General features: G+C 37.0%; 1 protein-coding gene across 11 annotated transcripts in view; it reads right to left on the bottom strand.

Annotated features, from left to right (window-relative positions):
- Positions 1–20,070, bottom strand: part of UBR2 (ubiquitin protein ligase E3 component n-recognin 2) — a 130,833-nt gene that overhangs the window by 46,640 nt on the left and 64,123 nt on the right. For all 11 annotated transcript variants that reach the window (XR_011650053.1, XR_011650054.1, XR_011650055.1 and 8 more), the window contains 7 exons: positions 14,659–14,822; positions 14,470–14,569; positions 12,936–13,064; positions 11,622–11,805; positions 2,094–2,155; positions 1,812–1,922; positions 1,033–1,098 (listed from right to left, as the gene is read on the bottom strand). Coding sequence is in view for 8 of the 11 variants with exons in the window: in XM_058306746.2 (XP_058162729.1) it covers positions 1,033–1,098; positions 1,812–1,922; positions 2,094–2,155; positions 11,622–11,805; positions 12,936–13,064; positions 14,470–14,569; positions 14,659–14,822 (816 nt within the window). In the remaining 3 variants the exon portion in view is untranslated. The remainder of the gene's footprint in view (positions 1–1,032; positions 1,099–1,811; positions 1,923–2,093; positions 2,156–11,621; positions 11,806–12,935; positions 13,065–14,469; positions 14,570–14,658; positions 14,823–20,070) is intronic.

Below are 20,070 nucleotides of genomic sequence, written 5' to 3'. Positions count from 1 at the left end.
TCTTCTTTAGGAGGCACCAGGAACCAAACCAGGAACCTCCTGTTTAGGAGGTGGGTGCTCAATTGCTTGAGCCATATCCACTCCCCCTCTCATCCTTTTTTTTGTGTGTGGTAAGAACTAAACTAATTTAAGTGACAACTTTTAAATAATAGTTTTAAGAGTTCCTTAATTCTCCTTTAATTCTATTTGAATAAATTCTAAATCAAACTGGATTTTATTTGAGCCAACACTTTTCTTTGAAATGTACATTTCTTGACTTCTTTTCTATGAATATTAAATGTACTCAGTAGTAATATGGCATACTATGGAACAACTATGCTTAGCATTGTGCTAGGTACAAATGACAAAAAAAGAGAACAAGATACAGCTGCCATGGTTTAGTGGTAGACATGAAAAATAAATAGGCAACTACAACACAGAGTTATGAATGTTAGGCAGGGATAAGCATCATGCTATGGGTCCTGACAAAAGTGAACTTAAACAAGTTTTTGTGGATCAGGAAAGGGCTCCTAGAGAAAGTGATCATGAAATAAGACTTAAAAGTAAGCTAAGGTGAATGGGAAAGGGAGGGGTGGGCAGGTTTAAGGAACGAAAGAAATAAATGTGCAGAGTTTAAGATTTAAGAGTGAGCATGGCAATTTCGGGGAATTTTTATAAACATAGTTAAGTATTGCTGGTGTGGAATTAGGAAATGGGTAGTACTGCAGACCTTAAAAATGAGTTTAAGGGAGTTGATTCTTTAACCAGAGAAGAAAGAATGGCTTTCAGGTTTCTAGCAACCGTGTAGATTCTGGAACAAAGTAGGGAGAATATAAGACTGAGAGAAGGTATAGAGGAAATAAGAGGAGTTATTTTGAACATGTTAAACCTGAAATGTGTCTAGAAAATCTAAGTGGAAATGTTTTATATGTGTTTGGAGCTTAATAGATGGAGCTAGGTAAAGTTATAGATTTGGGAGTGATATCTATATCACTGTGGAATTAAACAGAAAACCCATTACAACCTTTAAGATTAACGCTTTTAATTCATTACCTGAAGCATTACTATATCCTTGTCAAACATTTCGCGCCTGCATTTCACATTATGGTAGTAATAAATCTAAAAAAAAAAATTAATTATATTGGGTTAATATGTTTTTATTTGTGCAATTTCCTCCTTTCCCCACTTCCCACAAAAGCACATGGATTTGTATCTACACACATAAAATGTGGTTTCCCTAAAAGTTAATACAATCTTAGTAGATATAAATTAGTTAGAAATTTCCAGATTACAGTTGTCACTCTATGGTTCACATTTGCAGCAAATTTTCTGGGTCTCCTAACAAAGCAAAAGGTTGTCGTCTCAGTAGGGTTGAGAACTTTGAAAAAAAAGGGGTGGGGGCAGGGACCCATGCCAAGCATTGGTAAGATTTAAAAATTAAAACTTCAATTTCAGAACTATACTCACAGAGCTTGTCACTTATTTTAATTTAGATAGATGAAATCTGTGTTATTTTTTTAAACAGTCAATTTTGTTTTAAAAAACAATTTCATATGAAAATCATATGTTTATTTTTACTTTGTTTTTTTTATTTTATCATACGTTTATTTTTATACACATATATTTATTTATTGTGGTATTGATATTATTTCTTGACAAACTGAATAAAAGTTCTAAGAAAGTTTAGGTTTATCATTAAGATTTTTCGTTTTAACCATTTTTAATATAAATATTGAACTTTCAGTGACTAAGTACTTTGAAAATTACAACCTTCACAGAGGCTAATAAATGGAATGAAAACTAGATGATTAAAAAACAACAGAAACACTCACCTGGTTTACTAGAGAGAACCCATTTCTTCTCCACATTCCAGCTTGTACTTGAGCACATAAAACAAGACATCTAAGAGGGTGCTCTATCAACATGGGAGGACTAAGTTCACTCTGTAATATAAAAAGGCACAAAAATCTAACTGCTATAAAGACTGGTTGATAGGGAGGGAAACCTTATATAAAGTACAAGTTAAAATTATTTAAAGTTTTGTTTTTGGTTTCAAAGTGATTTCAAATTCAATGACCATAATAAATAGGCATTTATGTGTCAGTACCACTTACTAGAGGTAGGAGCTCTGGAAATTTATATGCCACTTCACTTTTGCTTAATAATACATGCAAACCTGCATAAAGGAACAAACAAAAAATATGTAAGTGAAAATTGTTTAGAAAAAAAATCAAAATGTTCACTCAACTTTACATCTAACTTCTTTTTTCTCTTTTGGGAACCTATCAGATTACAAATTAATATAGAAAATGAACTGCAACCATAAATGAATCTTTTCCATTGTTATGCTCATGAACTTCAGTATCCAAGGCACACATAGAATTAGAGCTTTAAACACATAAACTGACATACATTGATGACATTTTGTAGAAATAAATGTTAAACACATAAACATAGCAAAAGTAGCTAGCTAATTAAAAAAGCAATTTATATATGTTATACCAACTTAAAGAGCCATGCAGTTTGTTCCCACTTAATGTAGAATAGTAAGAGATCTTTCTGGCAATAGAACAGAGGAATTGGCCCCAGGATTCATGTTTTGCAGGGATTCTGACCTCTAAATTAAGACCAAAGATTCTGGTTCCCAGCTGGACTGGGCTCTTTTATAGCTCAAATTCACTTCATTCTCATTAAGTCCTGTTTATATTGTTGCCTAAATGGAGAATGTTCTTTACAATCTATGTATGTCACTGGTTAAAGTTTGTCTTTTTTTTTTTAAAGATTTGCTTTATTCCCCCACCCGCCCCGCCCCGTTGTCTGCTCTCTGTGTCCACTGTATGTTTTGTGTCTGCTTGCATTCTCAGCAGCACCAGGAATCTGACTCTCTTTCTGTTGTGTTATCTTGCTGCATCAGCTCTCTGTGTGTGCGGTGCCACTCCTGGGCGGGCTGCACTTTTTTCTCACAGGGCAGCTCAATGTAGGGTGCACTCCTTGTGTGTGGGGCTCCCCTACACGGGGTATACCTGAATGGTACGGCACTCCAGCGCTGGGCATGGGTCAGCTCACCACACAGGCCAGGAGGCCCTGGGTTTAACCCCTGGACCTCCCATATGGTAGGCTGACGCTCTATCAGTTGAGCCACTCCACTTCCCTGTCTTGTTTTTTATAGCTCAAGAAGACCTGCATTACTAATCCCATTCTAGTCATTTCTTAATATTTATTCCTCAAACTTCTTTATCACACACTCCAAGTTATACTTGAACTGTTTTGTGTAAATTTCCTTAGCTCTCTGATTAGATTATAAGCATTCAGGTAAAGATTTATCAAATACAGTGAGAAAGAATGTTAAAAAATATTCAGTGATGGAAGCAGCCATGGCTCAAGCAATTGAGCTCCTGTTTACCATATGGCAGACCCAGGTTCGATCCCTGGGACTTCCTGGTAAAAAAAAAAAAAAAAAAAGTCCCAGACCTGCACGGTGAGGTGCAGCCTCCCGTGTAGAGAAGTGACACACTAAAAAGATGATGATACAACCAGATAGAAAAAAAAATTTCACTGAACATATTTAACGTAAGGAGATAAGCAGAAGTAAGTACATATTCAGAGTATTGACACTTTTCCCCATACAACCAGATTTTTAAAAGCAGAAGAGATCAGCAGTTGAGCTGGAGATAGCACTCACTTCCCTGCCTTTCTAGGCTAGTACTTTTCCTCAAGCATTTAACAGATAAAATAAAACTGCGCCTGTTTTGATAAGGGTGCTAAGTCTGCTCAGTGGAGAAAGAATGGTCTTTTCAACAAATGGCGCTTGGAAAACTGGATATGCACATGCGAAAGAATGAAGATGGACCCTAACTCACACCATATACACAAATTAACTAAAGGGATCAAGGACTTAGATATAAGCCCTAAAACCATAAAACTCCTAGAAGAAAACTTACGGGGAACTTACAACCTTGATTGTTAGTGATTTCTTGGATATGACCCCAAAAGCAATTAAAAAAAAACCAGGTAAGATGAACTTCATAAAACAAAAAACAGAAAACAAAACCTTTTGTGTCTCAAAGGACACATAAAAAAGGGAAAAGAGAGCCTACAGAATGGGAGAAAACAATTTCTAACCATATATCTGATAAGCATTTAATATCCAGAATATGTAAAGAATTACAACTCAACAACAAAAAATGAACAACCTTATTTAAAAATGGGCAGGGAAACGGACTTTGGCCCAGTGGTTAGGGCGTCCGTCTACCACATGGGAGGTCCGTGGTTCAAACCCCGGGCCTCCTTGACCCGTGTGGAGCTGGCCCACGTGCAGTGCTGATGCGTGCAAGGAGTGCCGTGCCACGCAAGGGTGTCCCCCGCGTGGGGGAGCCCCACGCGCAAGGAGTGCGCCCGTGAGGAAAGCCGCCCAGCGTGAAAAGAAAGAGCAGCCTGCCCAGGAATGGCGCCGCCCACACTTCCCGTGCGGCTGACGACAACAGAAGCGGACAAAGAAACAAGACGCAGCAAATAGACACCAAGAACAGACAACCAGGGGGGGAGGGAATTAAATAAATAAATAAATCTTTAAAAAAAAAAAAAATGGGCAAAGGCCTTGAACATTTCTTTAAAGAAGATATCCAAATGGTCAATAGAAACATGAAAAGATGTTCAAAAGCACTGGTCATCAGGGAAATGCAAATCAAATCACAATGTGGTGCTACTTCATACCCACTAGGATGGCTATTAAATAAAAACAGAAAACAGTAAGTGCTGATGAGGATGCAGAGGAATAGGTACCCTTATACACTGCTGGTGGCAATGTGAAGTGGCACAGTCAGTGTGGAAATCAGCTTGGCAGTTTTTCAGAAAGCTGAAACTAGAATTACCATATGACCCAATAATCCCACTTCTTGGTATATACCCAAAATAAATGAATGGAACATACATTTGTACACCAATGTTTATAGCAGCATTATTCACAATAGCCAAAAAGTAGAAGCAACCCAAGTGTCCATCAACAGATGAATGGATAAACAAAATGTGGTATATACACACAACAGAATATTATTGAGCCATAAAAAAGAAAAGTTCTGATGCAAGCAACAACATGGATGAATTTCAAGACATCATGTTGCATGAAGAAACCAAACAAAACAGACAAATGTATGGTCTTGCTTATATGAAATATCTATAAGAAACAAATTTTACAGAGACAAGTAAGATTACAGGTACAAGGAGCCAGGAATGGGGGAAGGGAAGTTATTCCTTAATGGGTACAGAGTTTCTGTTTCAAGTGAGGAAAAAGGTAGGGTAAAGGATAATGGTGATGGAAGCACAGTACTGTGCATACTTGAAAGTGGTTAAAACGGGAAATTTTGAGTTATATATAAGTTACTACAATAAAAAGAAAAAAGAAAAAAAAAAAGAAAAGGGCAGGTCGCTGAACAAATTACTGATCAAGGAATAAAAGAGATTTCTTCTAATAGTTATAATTTCATTTTAGGTAATTATTTATTGTTTTATCTGTTGTATTTTTTTTATGGTACTGGGGTGGAGGAAGCCAAAACTCTACCACTGAGTCACATGGGCTATTCTGAGTTGGTTTTTTCATTTGTTTGTTTGCTGTTTGTTTTTGTTTTTTTTAGGAGGCACCGGGGGGACAGAACCTGAGACCTCCCATGTGGGAAGCAGATGCTCCACCGCTTGAACCACGTTTGCTCCCTGTTTGCTATTCACATGTTTTAGAAAAACAAGTTAATAAACCTCAGAATAGGTTATCTTAAATCACCAGGCATCAATAACATACCCAAAATACTGTTGGAATGCTATGGTCTGTCAGTAGGATAAAGTGACAGTGCTCTGAACAACTTAAAAAATGACTTCAGAAATGAAAGAGGGCTCATCATTACTGATCCCATGTAAATTAAAAGGATAATAAAGGAATACTATGAACAATGTTACGTGCACAAATTTGGTAACTTAGAGGAAGTGGACCAATTCCTTGAAAGATACAAACTACCAAAACTCAAAACAAGGAAAAACAATAGGACCACATCAAAGAAACAGAATCAATAATTAAAAACCTTCCAAAAAGAAAACACCAGGCTGAGATGGTTTCACTGATGAATTCTACCAAACAGTTAAGGGAAATATTATACCAATTCTCCACAATCTCCTTCAGAAAAAAAAAGCTTCACAGTACATTAAGTTACTGAGCCACACATGTAAGATAAGATAAATTACAAATATTGCAAGGAATAAAAATATTTACCTGTAGAATTTCTTTCTACTCTTTGAGTTAAAAATGGACATAGTAAAAACAAAGGAAAAAAGAAGGAAAAAAAATGAGCAGGATAAGATTAGAGTGTAAGCTGGATAAGAATACCTAAAATCAAGAAATATGGAGGCTGTACTGAAATGAGTTTGCAGAGATGAACAAGCACATGTTTAAAAGTTTTGGCTAGTGCAAGCTGGTAGCTTCAAATATTCTACCAATTATAAATGGTTTGTAAATCAACTACTTAAGAAAAACAAGATTAAAAATCACCCCAATTTAGACTTACTCTTGACCTGCTGTTTCTTTATTTTTAAAAAAAGACTTATTTATTTATTTATTTCTCTCCCCTTCCTTGCCTCCCCCCATTATCAGCTCTCTATGTCCATTCACTGTGCGTTCTTCTGTGTCCACTTGCATTCTTGTCAGCGGCACTGGGAATCTGTGTCTCTTTTTGTTGCATCATCTTGCTGCGTCAGCTCTCTGTGTATGCAGCGCCACTCCTGGGCAGGCTGCGCATTTTTTGCATGGGACGGCTCTCCTTACAGGACACACTCCTTGTGCACGGGGCTCAACTATGCGGGGACACCCCTGTGTGGCACGGCACTCCTTGCGCACATCAACACTGCACATGGGCCAGCTCCACACGGGTCAAGGAGGCCCGGGGTTTAAACCTTGGACCTCCCATGTGGTTGGTGGATGCTCTATCCGTTGAGCAGAATCCTCTACCCTTGACCTGCTATTTAAATGGCTACCAATAAATGATAAGAAACAAATTAGACAGTGGGAGTTAAAAAGAGAGAGAAAAGCTAGGATCCTTAGGGTAGTTTCAATTGGCAATTGCTGAAGTGATAATCTCAATTGTAACAACACAAACTTTGAAGCTGGTTTGAGTTAACAATGAAACACATGATATCTGTAATTAAGAAACTGAAAGAAGCATGATGATATAATAGTTGCAAACATGGCCTCTGGGGTTAAACTACCTCAAAATCCCAGCTCTGCCGCTTTCTCACTGTGTGACACTAAGCAAGTCATTCTCTTTGCCTTAGTCCTCCTATGGGAAAAGGGGGCTTAAAAATAATACCTACCTCAGACAACCAGCAAGATGGCAGCTAAGTAAGGAGCTCCTAGAGTCAGCTCCTGCTCCAGGGCAGTTAGTAAACACCCAGAGCTATCTGAAGCATCTGTTTGGGGGCTGCAGGAGACCAGAAGGGCATCCTGCAACATCCTTGAAAGAATGGAAGGAGGAAATTGCCCATCTGCAGAGAAGATTCTTAAGCAGAGCGCTCCATGCCACGGAGGCCGGTGCCCATCCTCCACTGGAGGCACAAGCTGCCTCAGGAGCTATTCCATCACTGGAATTGAAAGCTCCATTTCCCAAAAAAGGGGGAGGAAGAGACAACTGGGCACCAGCTTTAGCTACTGATTAGTAAACTTGGCGGGCTAAAGTATAACCCTAAGAATGGGTAAAGTTTGAACCTGTCCAAGTCAGAAAGAGGCCGGTAGCTGCCATCTTAACTCCATGTCTGGCACAAGGGGAAGTGGGGCGGACTGAAAATCACAGTGCTGGTGGGGACCAGCTTCCTTCCATCCAGGTCAGATTACAGCTCTAGCATAAGCCCTAGCCCCACCTTGAGCAGGGAGGAAGCTGGGGGACCAGCGCCAGCTTCTCTGGGAAATTACAGGCCAAGTTGCAGAGGCTGATAATCATCCAACTTTGGTAGTGCAAGCTGCCCCAGGAGCTACTGTGGCAGGAATTTGAAGCTCCATCTCCCCAAAACAGGGGAGGAAGACGGTTGGCCACCGATTTCAGCTACTGATTAGTAAATCTGGCAGGCTAAAGTATAACCCTAAGAACAGCTAAAGTTTGAACCTGTCCAAATCAGAAAGTGGCCAGTAGCTGCCATTTTGACTCTGCCCCCAGCGTGAGGGGAAGCTGGGTTGACTGAAAATCACAGTGATGGTAGGGACCGATTTCTTTCCCAGATCGGCCTGTAGCCCTAGCCGAGGTTTCAGCTCTACCTCTGGCAGGGAGGAAGCTGACTGGCCCTGCCGTAGCCTATCCAGGTACATTTGGCTGGCACAGACTGAATAATCGGATGTCTACCGGGGAAACTGTGGTCATTTTGGACCCGCACTGCATAGATTGCTGCCCACACCTGCAGCTCCATCCTTGCCCCAGGCAGGGGAGAAAGGGGTGTGAAGCTTTATCAGTCTCTCTGGGCAACTATAGCCTAAGTCTGCATGACTTGGATTATTCCACACAGCTGTGACTCTGTCCCTACCCCTGGCAAAGGAGAAAGATGGGAGAAGCTTCATTGGTCCCTGGGGCAATAAGGGCAGCTTGAGCCTCCAGAGCTTACAGCACCAACTACATCCCTGGCTCCTACTACACAACCAGCAAGGGAGAAAGGGCAGGAAGCCCTAAACTAAAGAGAAAAACTGCACCCAGAATAAATACTCTAGTAAGCCAGATGCCAAGACACCAACAAAAAATTACAATCCACACCAAGAAACAGGAAAATATGGCCCAGTTAAAGGAACAAGATAAGTCTCCAGATGACATAAAGGAGTTGAGACAAATAATCATAGATGTTCAAACAAATCTCCTTAATAAATTCAATGAGATGCCTAAAGAGATGAAGGATATTAAAAAGACATTGGGTGAGCACAAAGAAGAACTTGAAAGCATACATAGAAAAATAGTAGATCTTACAGGAAAGAAAGGTGCAATAAATTAAATAAAAAATACATTGGAATCATATAATAGCAGATTTGAGGAGGCAGAAGAAAGGATTGGTAAGCTTGAAGGAATGGCCTCTGAAAGTGAATACACGAAAGAACAGATGAAGAATGGAAAAAACTGAACAAGGTCTCGGAACTAAATGGCAGCAAGAGGCATGCAAACATCCATATGGGTATCCCAGAAGGAAGAGTAGGGAAAAGGGGCAAAAGAAATATTTGAAGAAATAATGGCAGAAAATTTCCCAACCCTATTGAAGGACACAGATATCCATGTGATAAAAGCACAATGTAGTCCCATCTGAAGACATCTGAATAGACCAACTCTGAGACATATACTAACCAGAATGTCAAATGCCAAAGATAAAGAGAGAGCTCTGAGAGCAGCAAGAGAAAAGCAATACATAACATATAAGGGATATCCAGCAAGATTAAGTGCTGATTTCTCACCAGAAACCTTGGAGGCAAGAAGACAGTGGTATGATGCATTGAAGATACTGCAAGAGAAAAACTTCCAGCCAAGAATCTTCCATCTGGCAAGACTGGCTTTCGAAATTGAGGGCAAGTTTAGAATATTCACAGATAAACAGAAATTGAGAAAATTTCTAACCAAGAGAAAAGATTTTCAGGAAATACTAAAGGGTATACTAGAGCCTGAAAAAAAAAGACAGGAGAGAGAGGCCTGGAAGAGAGTATAGAAATGATATCAATAAAAGTAACTAAAAGTGTCAAAAGAGTGGTGAAATTAAAATATGACAGATAAAACCCAAATATTCAGGAATAAACTTAACCAGTGATATAAAGCACTTGTATTTGGAAAAGTACAACTTAATGTTAAAAGAAATAAAAAAAGTCTAAATAATTGGAAGAACATTCCATGCTCAAAGATTGGAAGACTAAATATCACTAAGATGTTACTTCTACTCAAATTAATAAACAGATTCAATGCAAAACCAGTAAAAAATCCACCGGCATTTTAAAAATAAATTGAAAACATGATCATTAAATGTATTTGGAAGGGTAAAAGGTCTTTAATAGCCAGAAACATCTTAAAAAGGAAAAGCGAAGTTGGAGGACTCTCAACAGCATGGTAGTGGTAAAGACAGACACATAGACCATACTGATGTTTCAGAAACAGACCATCACGTGTATTGTCAAGTGATTTTTTAACTAGCCTGTCATACCCACCCAGCTCAGGCAGAACAGTCCACTCAACAAATGGTATTAAAAGAACTAGATATATCCATAGCCAAAAGAAGGAAAGAGGACCCCTATCTCATACTTCATCCCAAAATGGATCAAAAATCTAAATATAAAAGCAAGAACCATAAAGTTTCTAGAAAATACAGGAAAATATCTTCGAGATGTGGTAGGTGGTGGATTCTTAAAGGAGATAAGAGGAGGACTGAGATGGACAACTGATGTTTAATGTATGTAGAAGTTTTAATTAGCGTTACTGTAATAGTGTGGAAATGTATAGAGTAGATAGTAACACATAGTGAGTAACAACTAGTTTATAAATGGGGATGTGGCTGAAAATGGTTGTCTAGGGATGTAAATTCCAATTGACAGAATGCTAGAGAACAATCCAGGAACTGAATAGCACAGTAAACTCAAGAGGTGGGTGAGAATTATGGTTGATAATACAGATACAAGAATGTCCTTTGTTAGCTAGAGCAAATGTACATTGCAGGGTGGTGGGAATTTGGAGAAACATGGGAAAAATACAATTGGAGTGACCTATGGACTGTGGTTAGCAATAATAATGTAATATTTTTGCTTCCATGCCAAAGATATACTGTGCTGATAATGGGGCAGTATGGAAAATGTGTGCCAAAGGTATACAGTACGGACATGGTAACAACAGGATGATAATATCTTATAATCTGTAACAAATGTTCCACCACAGTGTGGTATTTTTTTAGAGGGTGGTTGTTCGGGAATTCTGTACATGTGCATGATTGTTTAAAACTTCTGTCATAAAAATATATTTAAAAAATAAGAAGAAGATGGGTTGGAAGAAAATACACCAAATGTAAGATGAGGACTATAATTAGTAGTAAGATTTTGACAATATTCTTTCACAATTTGTAACAAATGTCTCATGACAATGCAAGGTGTTGGTAGAGAGTTGATGTATGGGATCTGTATGATGTTATGCATGTTTGCTTTGTAAGTTCACAACTTTTACTTATTGTTTATGTATGTTCATATAGAAATGATATAAAGATAATAATAGGGTGGGTTGGGGGTAAAATACTCTGTTAGTAGTAATATTTTGACAATGCTCTTTAATCATTATTAAAAATATTTAAAAAACAATGCAAGGTTTTGGTGGTAGGGTGAGGTATGAGAGTCCTGTATGATGTTATATATATTTGTTTTTTAAGCTCACAACTATTATTATAAACTTATTGCTTATGTATTTTTATGAATGAGTGATAGGCTTCAATAAATTTTTAAAAATATTAAACAAAAAGCCTACTTCGTGGGTAGATGTGCTGATTAAATGAGTTAATACACATAAAATTCTCAGGCCAATGTTGGTCACATAGTAGGCATTCAATAAATATTAACAACAGACAATAATTTAAAAAAATGATATATATACATATATTTTAAATGGGAAATGCTTTACCTGCAAGTAAGCGAGAAACTGGGAGGTGAATGCTAACTTTTTCTTGGGAAACGCAGTATCTGATAGTTTCCACTGAATGTCCGCAAATGCTTAGTGTGATTGGCTGTTCACCATCAGTAAAACCACTATGACACTGCATCAATACAGCAAGGCATTTCTTGTAAGCTTCAATTAGTACTTTTTCCTAAAAAGGAGTTTTTTTCGGTAAGTTATTCATGTTGGGTTTCTGTAACACATTGAATAAGCATTTCAAACTTGATGATGATTGTACCCCAAATATCAATATGGGCAGAGTCAAACTCAATCTTTCCTCCCAAACTTGGCTCCTCTTCTAGTGCCCTCTATCTCAGTGAATAACATTCAATAGCTATAGAAATCTAGAAGTTATTCAAATAGCTATAGAAATCTAGAAGTTATTCCAATAGCCTCCTTATCTACATTTCCTGTTGTCAGATCTATTACCAAACTGGCAACTTTATCTTCCATATTTCTCTCAAATCTGGCCACTTTTCTCTATTTTCACTACCTCCAAGAAACTGCCAATCATCTCTTGATTAACGCTGCTTCCACTATTGCATCCCTGTATCCATTCCCCACACAAAATTTCAAAATAGGTAAATCAGATCTTGTCACTTTCCTGCTTGATAATTTCTAATGGCTTCCCACTTCAATTAGAATAAAATCCAAACTCTTCCATGGCCTCCAAGGTCCTGCAAAGTCAGGTTCCTGCCAAACTCTCCATCCTCAACACTGTGCTCCAACCACAGAGCCTTCTCACAGCTCCTGGAACTGCAACATACCCTCTCATCACAGAGCATGATTCATCTGTCCCCTTAGTCAAGAATATTCTTTATTCTTTGATCAGTTAACTCTTACACATTGTTCAGATCTCAGAGAAGCCTTTCCTGACCCTTCAACTTATATAGACTCTTATCTAGCTTTTATTGCTGAAGAAAGGTCAAATAATTTTAAAACATAAGGCAAATATACCAAGAGTAAGACTCTCTTTGGACAGCCTTATAATTTTTTTTGCATGCTCAAAGTGTAGAAGGGATTATGAAAAACGGAAGAGAGTTATATGAGAGAAAAGAGATTGTGGATTATTTCCTCTTCCATCTCTTTTCCAAATCTTATCTAAGGCTTTGGAGTTTTAACCTTTTAAATTTTATTGAATATATAGACAGAGAGGGAAAATAAGCTGTTTTATGAGCTAAGCAAGCACCACTATTTTTTCCAAATCTCCTCAAAATTTACCTAGGAATCTGTTTATTTCCCCCTTCTCCATTTTTCTCTATACTCCTAGAAGAAACTCACATCTAAAGCACACCAGTCCTGCATCATTGAAATGACATGTGTTAATTTCATTTGTAGAGTAAAGGCTGCTTCCCATTCTGGTTCCATCTCTATATGCTGTCCTACTTGACGTGTAATTGGATCCATTCCCTTAAAGGAAGCAAAAAGAGTTTATAAGAATTAAAACATTTGTTCTTGTACATAGACCCTTAAGAAATAATGTAGATGAAATATATATTGATTATAAAAACAAATAAAAGTTTAACAGGAAGCTTATGAGAGCTCGTAATTTCTTAATTTACATGTTGACATAACTTCTCTAAAATACAAATGAAAAAACCCCAGCAAAGTATAGAACAAATTATTTTAGAGGCAATCTCCTATATATATATTAGATGATAAAATGTATACTTTCCTGCAACAATCTTTCAAATTCCTTTTTAGCTTTATTATCTATAGAAAAAAAAATTTTAGAAGAAATTTGATGAGCTTCTAAACTCTATTCAATTTACAAATAAATGTGTAAAGTTTTTATATTATTTCTTTAATCTGCAACTAAAAGCTTTCAGAGCTTTAAAGAAAGCAAAACAACAAAAATGAACAGTTCTAATATGAACGAATAATCACTGTTTAGAAACTACTCTATCCTAGTGTGTCAAACTGGTTAAATAATAAATAGAAAATATAGGATACCTCAAGTATTCAAAATGACCAGAATAACTATTGTTTTTATAGATGTAAGACAAAAACACAAGTAATATAATAAATTAAACACTCATTAACCAGCACCCAATCTAGGAACTAGAATATTTTATTAAAATGATAGGTCAACTTTGGTTATTCTTTTTCTTAAGAAAACCAGATGGCCACTAAAGGAATCATAATTGTATGCTCAGATTTTTAGAGATGCCACCTATTTTCTAACAGTTAAAAATGGGAAATATACCACTTGGTTCTTGCTTCTAGATTCTGTTTCATATACAGGGATATTTCCAAAAAGTTAGATTTAACAGAGGGAAAAATATTCTATACCACACAAAATAATATCATATCAAGAATAGAAAAAGAAATATGGAAACACTAAAAAAAATTTAACACTAGAATTTCTCAAATACATACCTTGATTATACTTCCATACAAGCATATTTTAAAAAAAAGTACAGGGGAGTAGGTGTAGCTCAGTGGTGGAGCACCTGCTTCACATGTATGAGGTCCTGGGTTCAATCCTTGGTACCCCCTTAAAACCAAACAAAATCAGACCATACCAAAACAAAAAAAAAAACACTTGCAAACCCCAAAGAAAGAATTTTAATGGTAACCATAATTACCAAATACAAAATGCCAGAACCTCTGTTGGGATCTCATTTGTTCTTTTTAAGAGTCTCCAAATAAAGAGAAACTTCTTGGTCCAAACTGTAGTCATCCAAATTGCTCTTTTGGAAATGTGCCCCAAACAAAATGCATAGACAGGAAGGTGATCAGTTCAATTAATCAAAAAAATAAAATAAAATAAAATTTAGTGTTTCCCTTTTAGAATGTTCCAATTTATACATACCTGCATACATTTCAGTAATTCCAAAAAGGCATCAAACCCTTCTAGGAATTTCTGCCTCAACTCATCTGACCATTCAGTTGGCTTGCTAATTAACACATACCTGAACAAGATAAAAATACCAATGAATATAAAGATAAACACTGACATTTTACAAGTTACAATTGGTTTGATAATTAAACAAAAGCTTACTTGAGATCTAAAATAAGACTCTGAACTCTCCTAAACTTGAAGGCTTGTAAAGCAGTGTATCGTTCAAACTGAAATCTGCCTTGGGCATCTCGATGTCTCAAATGATCCATAAAAGTTTTAATGATAATGGTCATCAGGTTTTCTTCTGTGATGAGCATTCGAGCCTAAAACAAGTATATCAGAATGCATGATAATGAAAAACTATTAGGAAGCTAAAAAAAATCACCAACATTGTTTAGTTCTTTCAGTTTAAATCTTTTGTATTTCACTGTGTATTTCTGTATCACAATTACTTACTCCAAATACCATGTGTATGAAGGAACAATTAAATCAGGGAGAAAGATGCCAGAATGTTAGGAGATAAATCCAAGGCTCATTATTCAAAGACAATTCAGGGTGGGGGTCTGAACCAGGCTGCAAATCTTCCTGAACTGAGACATTTAGATACCTACGATGGTATGGTATAATTATTCTAGGATCCAGAGGCTTACGTCACAGATTCTCTAGAAATCTTATCTCCTCTTCGTAATCTTCTTAGTTGAAATTTATTTTTTTTTGTTTCTATATATAGATATTCACATCTATGTATTTTGAATAAACAAATACATTTGAATGATGTAAAATATAAAAGTAAGGGAAACGGACTTTGGCCCAGTGGTTAGGGCGTCCGTCTACCATATGGGAGGTCCACGGTTCAAACCCCGGGCCTCCTTGACCCGTGTGGAGCTGGCCATGCGCAGCGCTGATGCGCGCAAGGAGTGCCGTGCCACGCAAGGGTGTCCCCCGCGTGGGGGAGCCCCATGCGCAAGGAGTGCGCCCGTGAGGAAAGCCGCCCAGCATGAAAAGAAAGAGCAGCCTGCCCAGGAATGGTGCCGCCCACACTTCCCGTGCCGCTGATGACAACAGAAGCGGACAAAGAAACAAGACGCAGCAAAATAGACACCAAGAACAGACAACCAGGGGAGGGGGGGAAAATTAAATAAATAAATCTTTAAAAAAAAAAAATAAAAAAAAATAAAAGTAAGTCTCTTGGCTCCTGAAAGTTCCCTTCCAAAGGCAATCCCTGTTAGCACTTCTTGTATATTCTTCCAAAGATGATGAATATATTATCCATAAAGTACACACACGCATATCTATATAATACACAGATTAAATGTATATATAAAATAAAATAAATGATGTATGTAAAGATACAGATAAATGTAATTACATCCCCTCCAAAGTATAGCTATTATAAATTATGTTCTATACATTGGCTTTTACTCGATATTAGAGATTGTTCCATATCAGTTCATATAAATCTCCCTTGGTCTGTTTATCACCAGGAATTCTTCTGTATATACTTTATTTAGCCAGGTCATTTGGGTTGTTTCCAATCTTATACCATCACAAAAGATGCTGCAGCACATATCCATTGTGTTCAGCTGCAAAGTTATCTATAGGGTAATTTCCTATAAGTGGAATTACTGGGTTAAAGAGTATGTGTGTTTTAAATTTTGATTGGTATCACCAAACTGTCCCTGCAAAGAGCTTTACCAATTTATATGTCTATCTGCAATGTATATCTTTTCCCTCATGTCCTTGATAACTCAATAAAGCTTCAAACATTTTGAACTTTGCCATTCTGATGGTTTTAATTTGCCTATCTTACTATGAATGACACTGAACATTATTTCATAAAAATTTGCATTTCCTTTTCTGCTCCACAGTAAAATCAGAAGGTCTAAACACGCCTTTGAATACCAAATTTTTACTCTGACACAAAAGATCATGGATTTCCCTGCCTCCTTCCAGACCCAATATACTCACAAAGTACAGCTAGCCTCTACTAGGTTCCAGGCTGTTACTGGTGCTGGTCTCACATTAATCAATATCAGGTAATTAGCAATATAGAAAGTTCCATTAAAAAGTAGGAACAAAAAATGCAAAAGATAGAATTCTAAGAATATAGTAAAATTGTATTTTAACGTAGAGGTTAAATTCTCAAGTCAGCAGATAAGAAAAAAATCTATATAATCAAATTCACCTTTGAAAAACTCTGAAATCATCACATTGGCACGATTTAGGCCCCAAGAAGCTCAAAATTCAAGGATTAATTTCTGCGAATTTTCCTAGGCAGTGAAGACTAAGGTCAACTTTGTAGGGGTGGTGGGGATTTCTGACAGGTTAAATGAAGTGATGTTCCTTTTTGTTTTTCATTAAATTAATTTTGAGACGTTAAATGTGAGCATGATGCAATCCCACTGCCTCAAGGGAAAAAAAAACCCTGCAGAGACTGTTTATAAGACTTAGAGCAGTAAAAGAATTTCCAGTTTCAGGTCAATGTTAATGGTTCACATAGTTTCAAACTGGATTCTAATTGCCTTTACTGGGTGCCATATTAAAAAAAAATAATAATAATGGGATGGGCTCACTGGCCCATTAGCACTGTTCCATTAAAATAGAGGGGAGCTATCCGGGCATTTCTACCTCTAAAAAGGTAACTAAGAGAAGCATTTTCCAAGGTAACAAACAGAAAAAAGGATAAAAACCTGAAGTGCTTGGCTTTATCACATTATGCTTGACTTGTTGTTAACCTTTCAAGGTAATTTTCAACATTAAATATCTAACATCACTATATAGTGCTAGCACTTCTTACCATTTACCCTAAAAAATTACATGATTTTTATGCCTATAATACACTTTGCTTTAAAAACATTAGTGCTATTTACCTTAATTACAGGTTTTACTTATTTTATGTAATTTGTATTCAATTTTGTTTTGCAAGTCTCATCTAACAACATATTCAAAAGAGGCCAAATTCTCTACTAAATAATAATGGCTGTATACACATTTTTTAGTTCAACTAAATATGATATACATATATAGGGATAATGCTGACTAAGGGCAACACTGGCCTTATTTTGGCTCCTTCCTCCAAAATGCCAACTGTGCATTCACCTCAGAACTTTTACACTTGCTAGTCCCTCTGCCTAGGAGACTCTTTCACTTGTTAGCCACTCACTCACTCTCACTTCCTTCAGGTCTTTGCTCAAACACCACCTCCTTTGCTCAAACACCACCTCTCTGAGAGACTGTTCCTACTATTCTAAATAAAATATGACCCCTGCACTATCACTTGCTATCCCCTTAACCTGCTACTCTACTTCATAGCATTTATTAACATCTGACTTATAACACAAATTATTATATACAGTAACTAGAAATTCCAAGGGAATAACACAAAATACCAGAATTAAAAAGAAAAGTTTTAAAAGGACCAAATTGATATAAGATAGGAAAACCAGTAGCTTTCCTACATACTAATCATAGCCAGTTAAAAAATGCCATAGGATCAAAAATATAAAGTACATAAATATAATTTATAAAAGGAAAATGTCTATGAAGCTTTTACTAAGAACATAAAATAACACTTGAATAAATGAAATAAATTATGTTCCTGTATGACAATATTCACTATTGCAAAGGTAACAGTTCTTCCCAGATAATCTATAAATACAATGCTTGTTCAGTCAAAATCCAAATGTAGGTTTTTTTTTTTTCCCGGTAACTATAAAATTGATTTTAGTTCATCTCAAAGAAAAAAGGCCTAAGAATAACTAAGAAATTTTAGAAAAGCATAGTAAAAGGAGATTTATATCTACAAGATATCAAAATGGAACATTAAGCTATAATTGTTAAAACAGGGTGGTACTGGCATGGACATGGACAAAGAGATCAATGAAGGAGGAAAAAGACTTTAAACAGATTTGACTACACATGGGATCATCTTGCAGGCTTCTCAAACTCAGTCCTGACTAAACGTGAAAGCATCACTTTCCCTCTCCACAAATCCTATCTATTTCCCAGTACTAACTGTCAACTAACACAACATCTACTCAGTTTCAAGTCAGAGACCTGGGAATCATCCTTATATTCCTCCATCAATAGCATCCAATCAGTCACCAAATTTCAATGTCCCTTAAACCCAATATGTGATCAGTTCTGTAGATACTATTACCTAAATAGATCTCACAACCTCAAATCACCATCAACTACTGTCTGGTTTGTTACATTACTTTCTATTCAGCCTCCCCACTCTCACTTTTGTCCCCTACCAATTTGTTCTCCAAATTACAATAGCAAGATATTTTAAAATGATAAAAGTGATGATATAAGTGCCACTTGAAACTTTTCAGTGCCTTCCTGTGCTCTTAAAGTAAAACCAAAATCCTTTATTTGGCTTACAATAATTTTGTAAATATTTCATTAATGGACAAATAGATTGTTCAACTGTACTAGAACATATCCTTGAACATAATCTTGTGAAAAAAGTCATTTTTTAAAAAACTGGAAAAGGGAAGTGACATTGGCTCAATGGATAGAGTGTCCACCTACCACATGGGAGGTCCATGGTTCAAACCCAGGACCTCCTTGACCCGTGTGGAGCTGGCCCACATGCAGTGCTGATGCGCACAAGGAGTGCCGCGCCACGCAGGGGTGTCCCATGCGTAGGGGAGCCCCACGTGCAAGGAGTGCGCCCTTAAAGGAGAGCTGCCCAGTGCAAAAGGAAGTCCAGCCTGCCCAGGAGTGGTGCCGCACACACAGAGAGCTGATGCAGCAATATGATGCAACAACAACAACAACAAAATGAGACACAGATTCCTGGGCCGCTGACAAGAACAGAAGCGGACACAGAACACACAGCGAATGGACACAGAGAGCAGAAAACTGGGCGGGGGGGAAGGGGAGAAAAATAAATAAAAAAATAAATCTTAAAAAAAAAAAACTGGAAAAGATATATTTTTAGTAAAATAACTGTATAATGCTTTTAAACCTATAAAATTTGGTTCCTGTTTACATTTCTGGTCTCATTTTATACCATGTTTGAGGATCTTCAACCTTACTGGCTTTCTTTCTGCTCTCAACATAGGTAATGCCCCTCCCTACTTCAGAACTTTCTCAGGTGCTGGCCCTCTGCATAGACACCTCTCCTCTCCCTTCTCCCCACTCCATGAATAAAGCCCCTATTATTTTCTCTTAAGGCACCCTATTCTTCAGTTTTCATTATAATATGAGATAATCATTTACGTGAGTCTTTTCTACTATTTTATGTTCCACGAGGGCAAGGCCCATGTCTGCATTCCTAAAGCTAAGAACTGTGTCCACTAAATAATAGTCATTCAGTAACTACTTACTGAATGAATTAAATATGAATTTTAACTACTGTATAGTGCTAAAACATAGTGATGCTTTCAGGAGCCACTAGTGATATTGCATAAAAGACCACCCGATCATCATGATTCATTTGCCTTAGCCCTCTCTTTCCTTACTGGGGGGAGGAAGGTAGTTCCTCAATATGTAAGATGGTGTACAATATGCTGTCTGAGTCTAACATTATGGGTCAAATTCATTAAACCAATCAGCTTAATT

Source organism: Dasypus novemcinctus, chromosome 11, assembly GCF_030445035.2.
Source record: "Dasypus novemcinctus isolate mDasNov1 chromosome 11, mDasNov1.1.hap2, whole genome shotgun sequence".
Lineage (NCBI taxonomy): Eukaryota > Metazoa > Chordata > Mammalia > Cingulata > Dasypodidae > Dasypus > Dasypus novemcinctus.
This window is presented reverse-complemented; position numbering and strand designations above follow the sequence as displayed.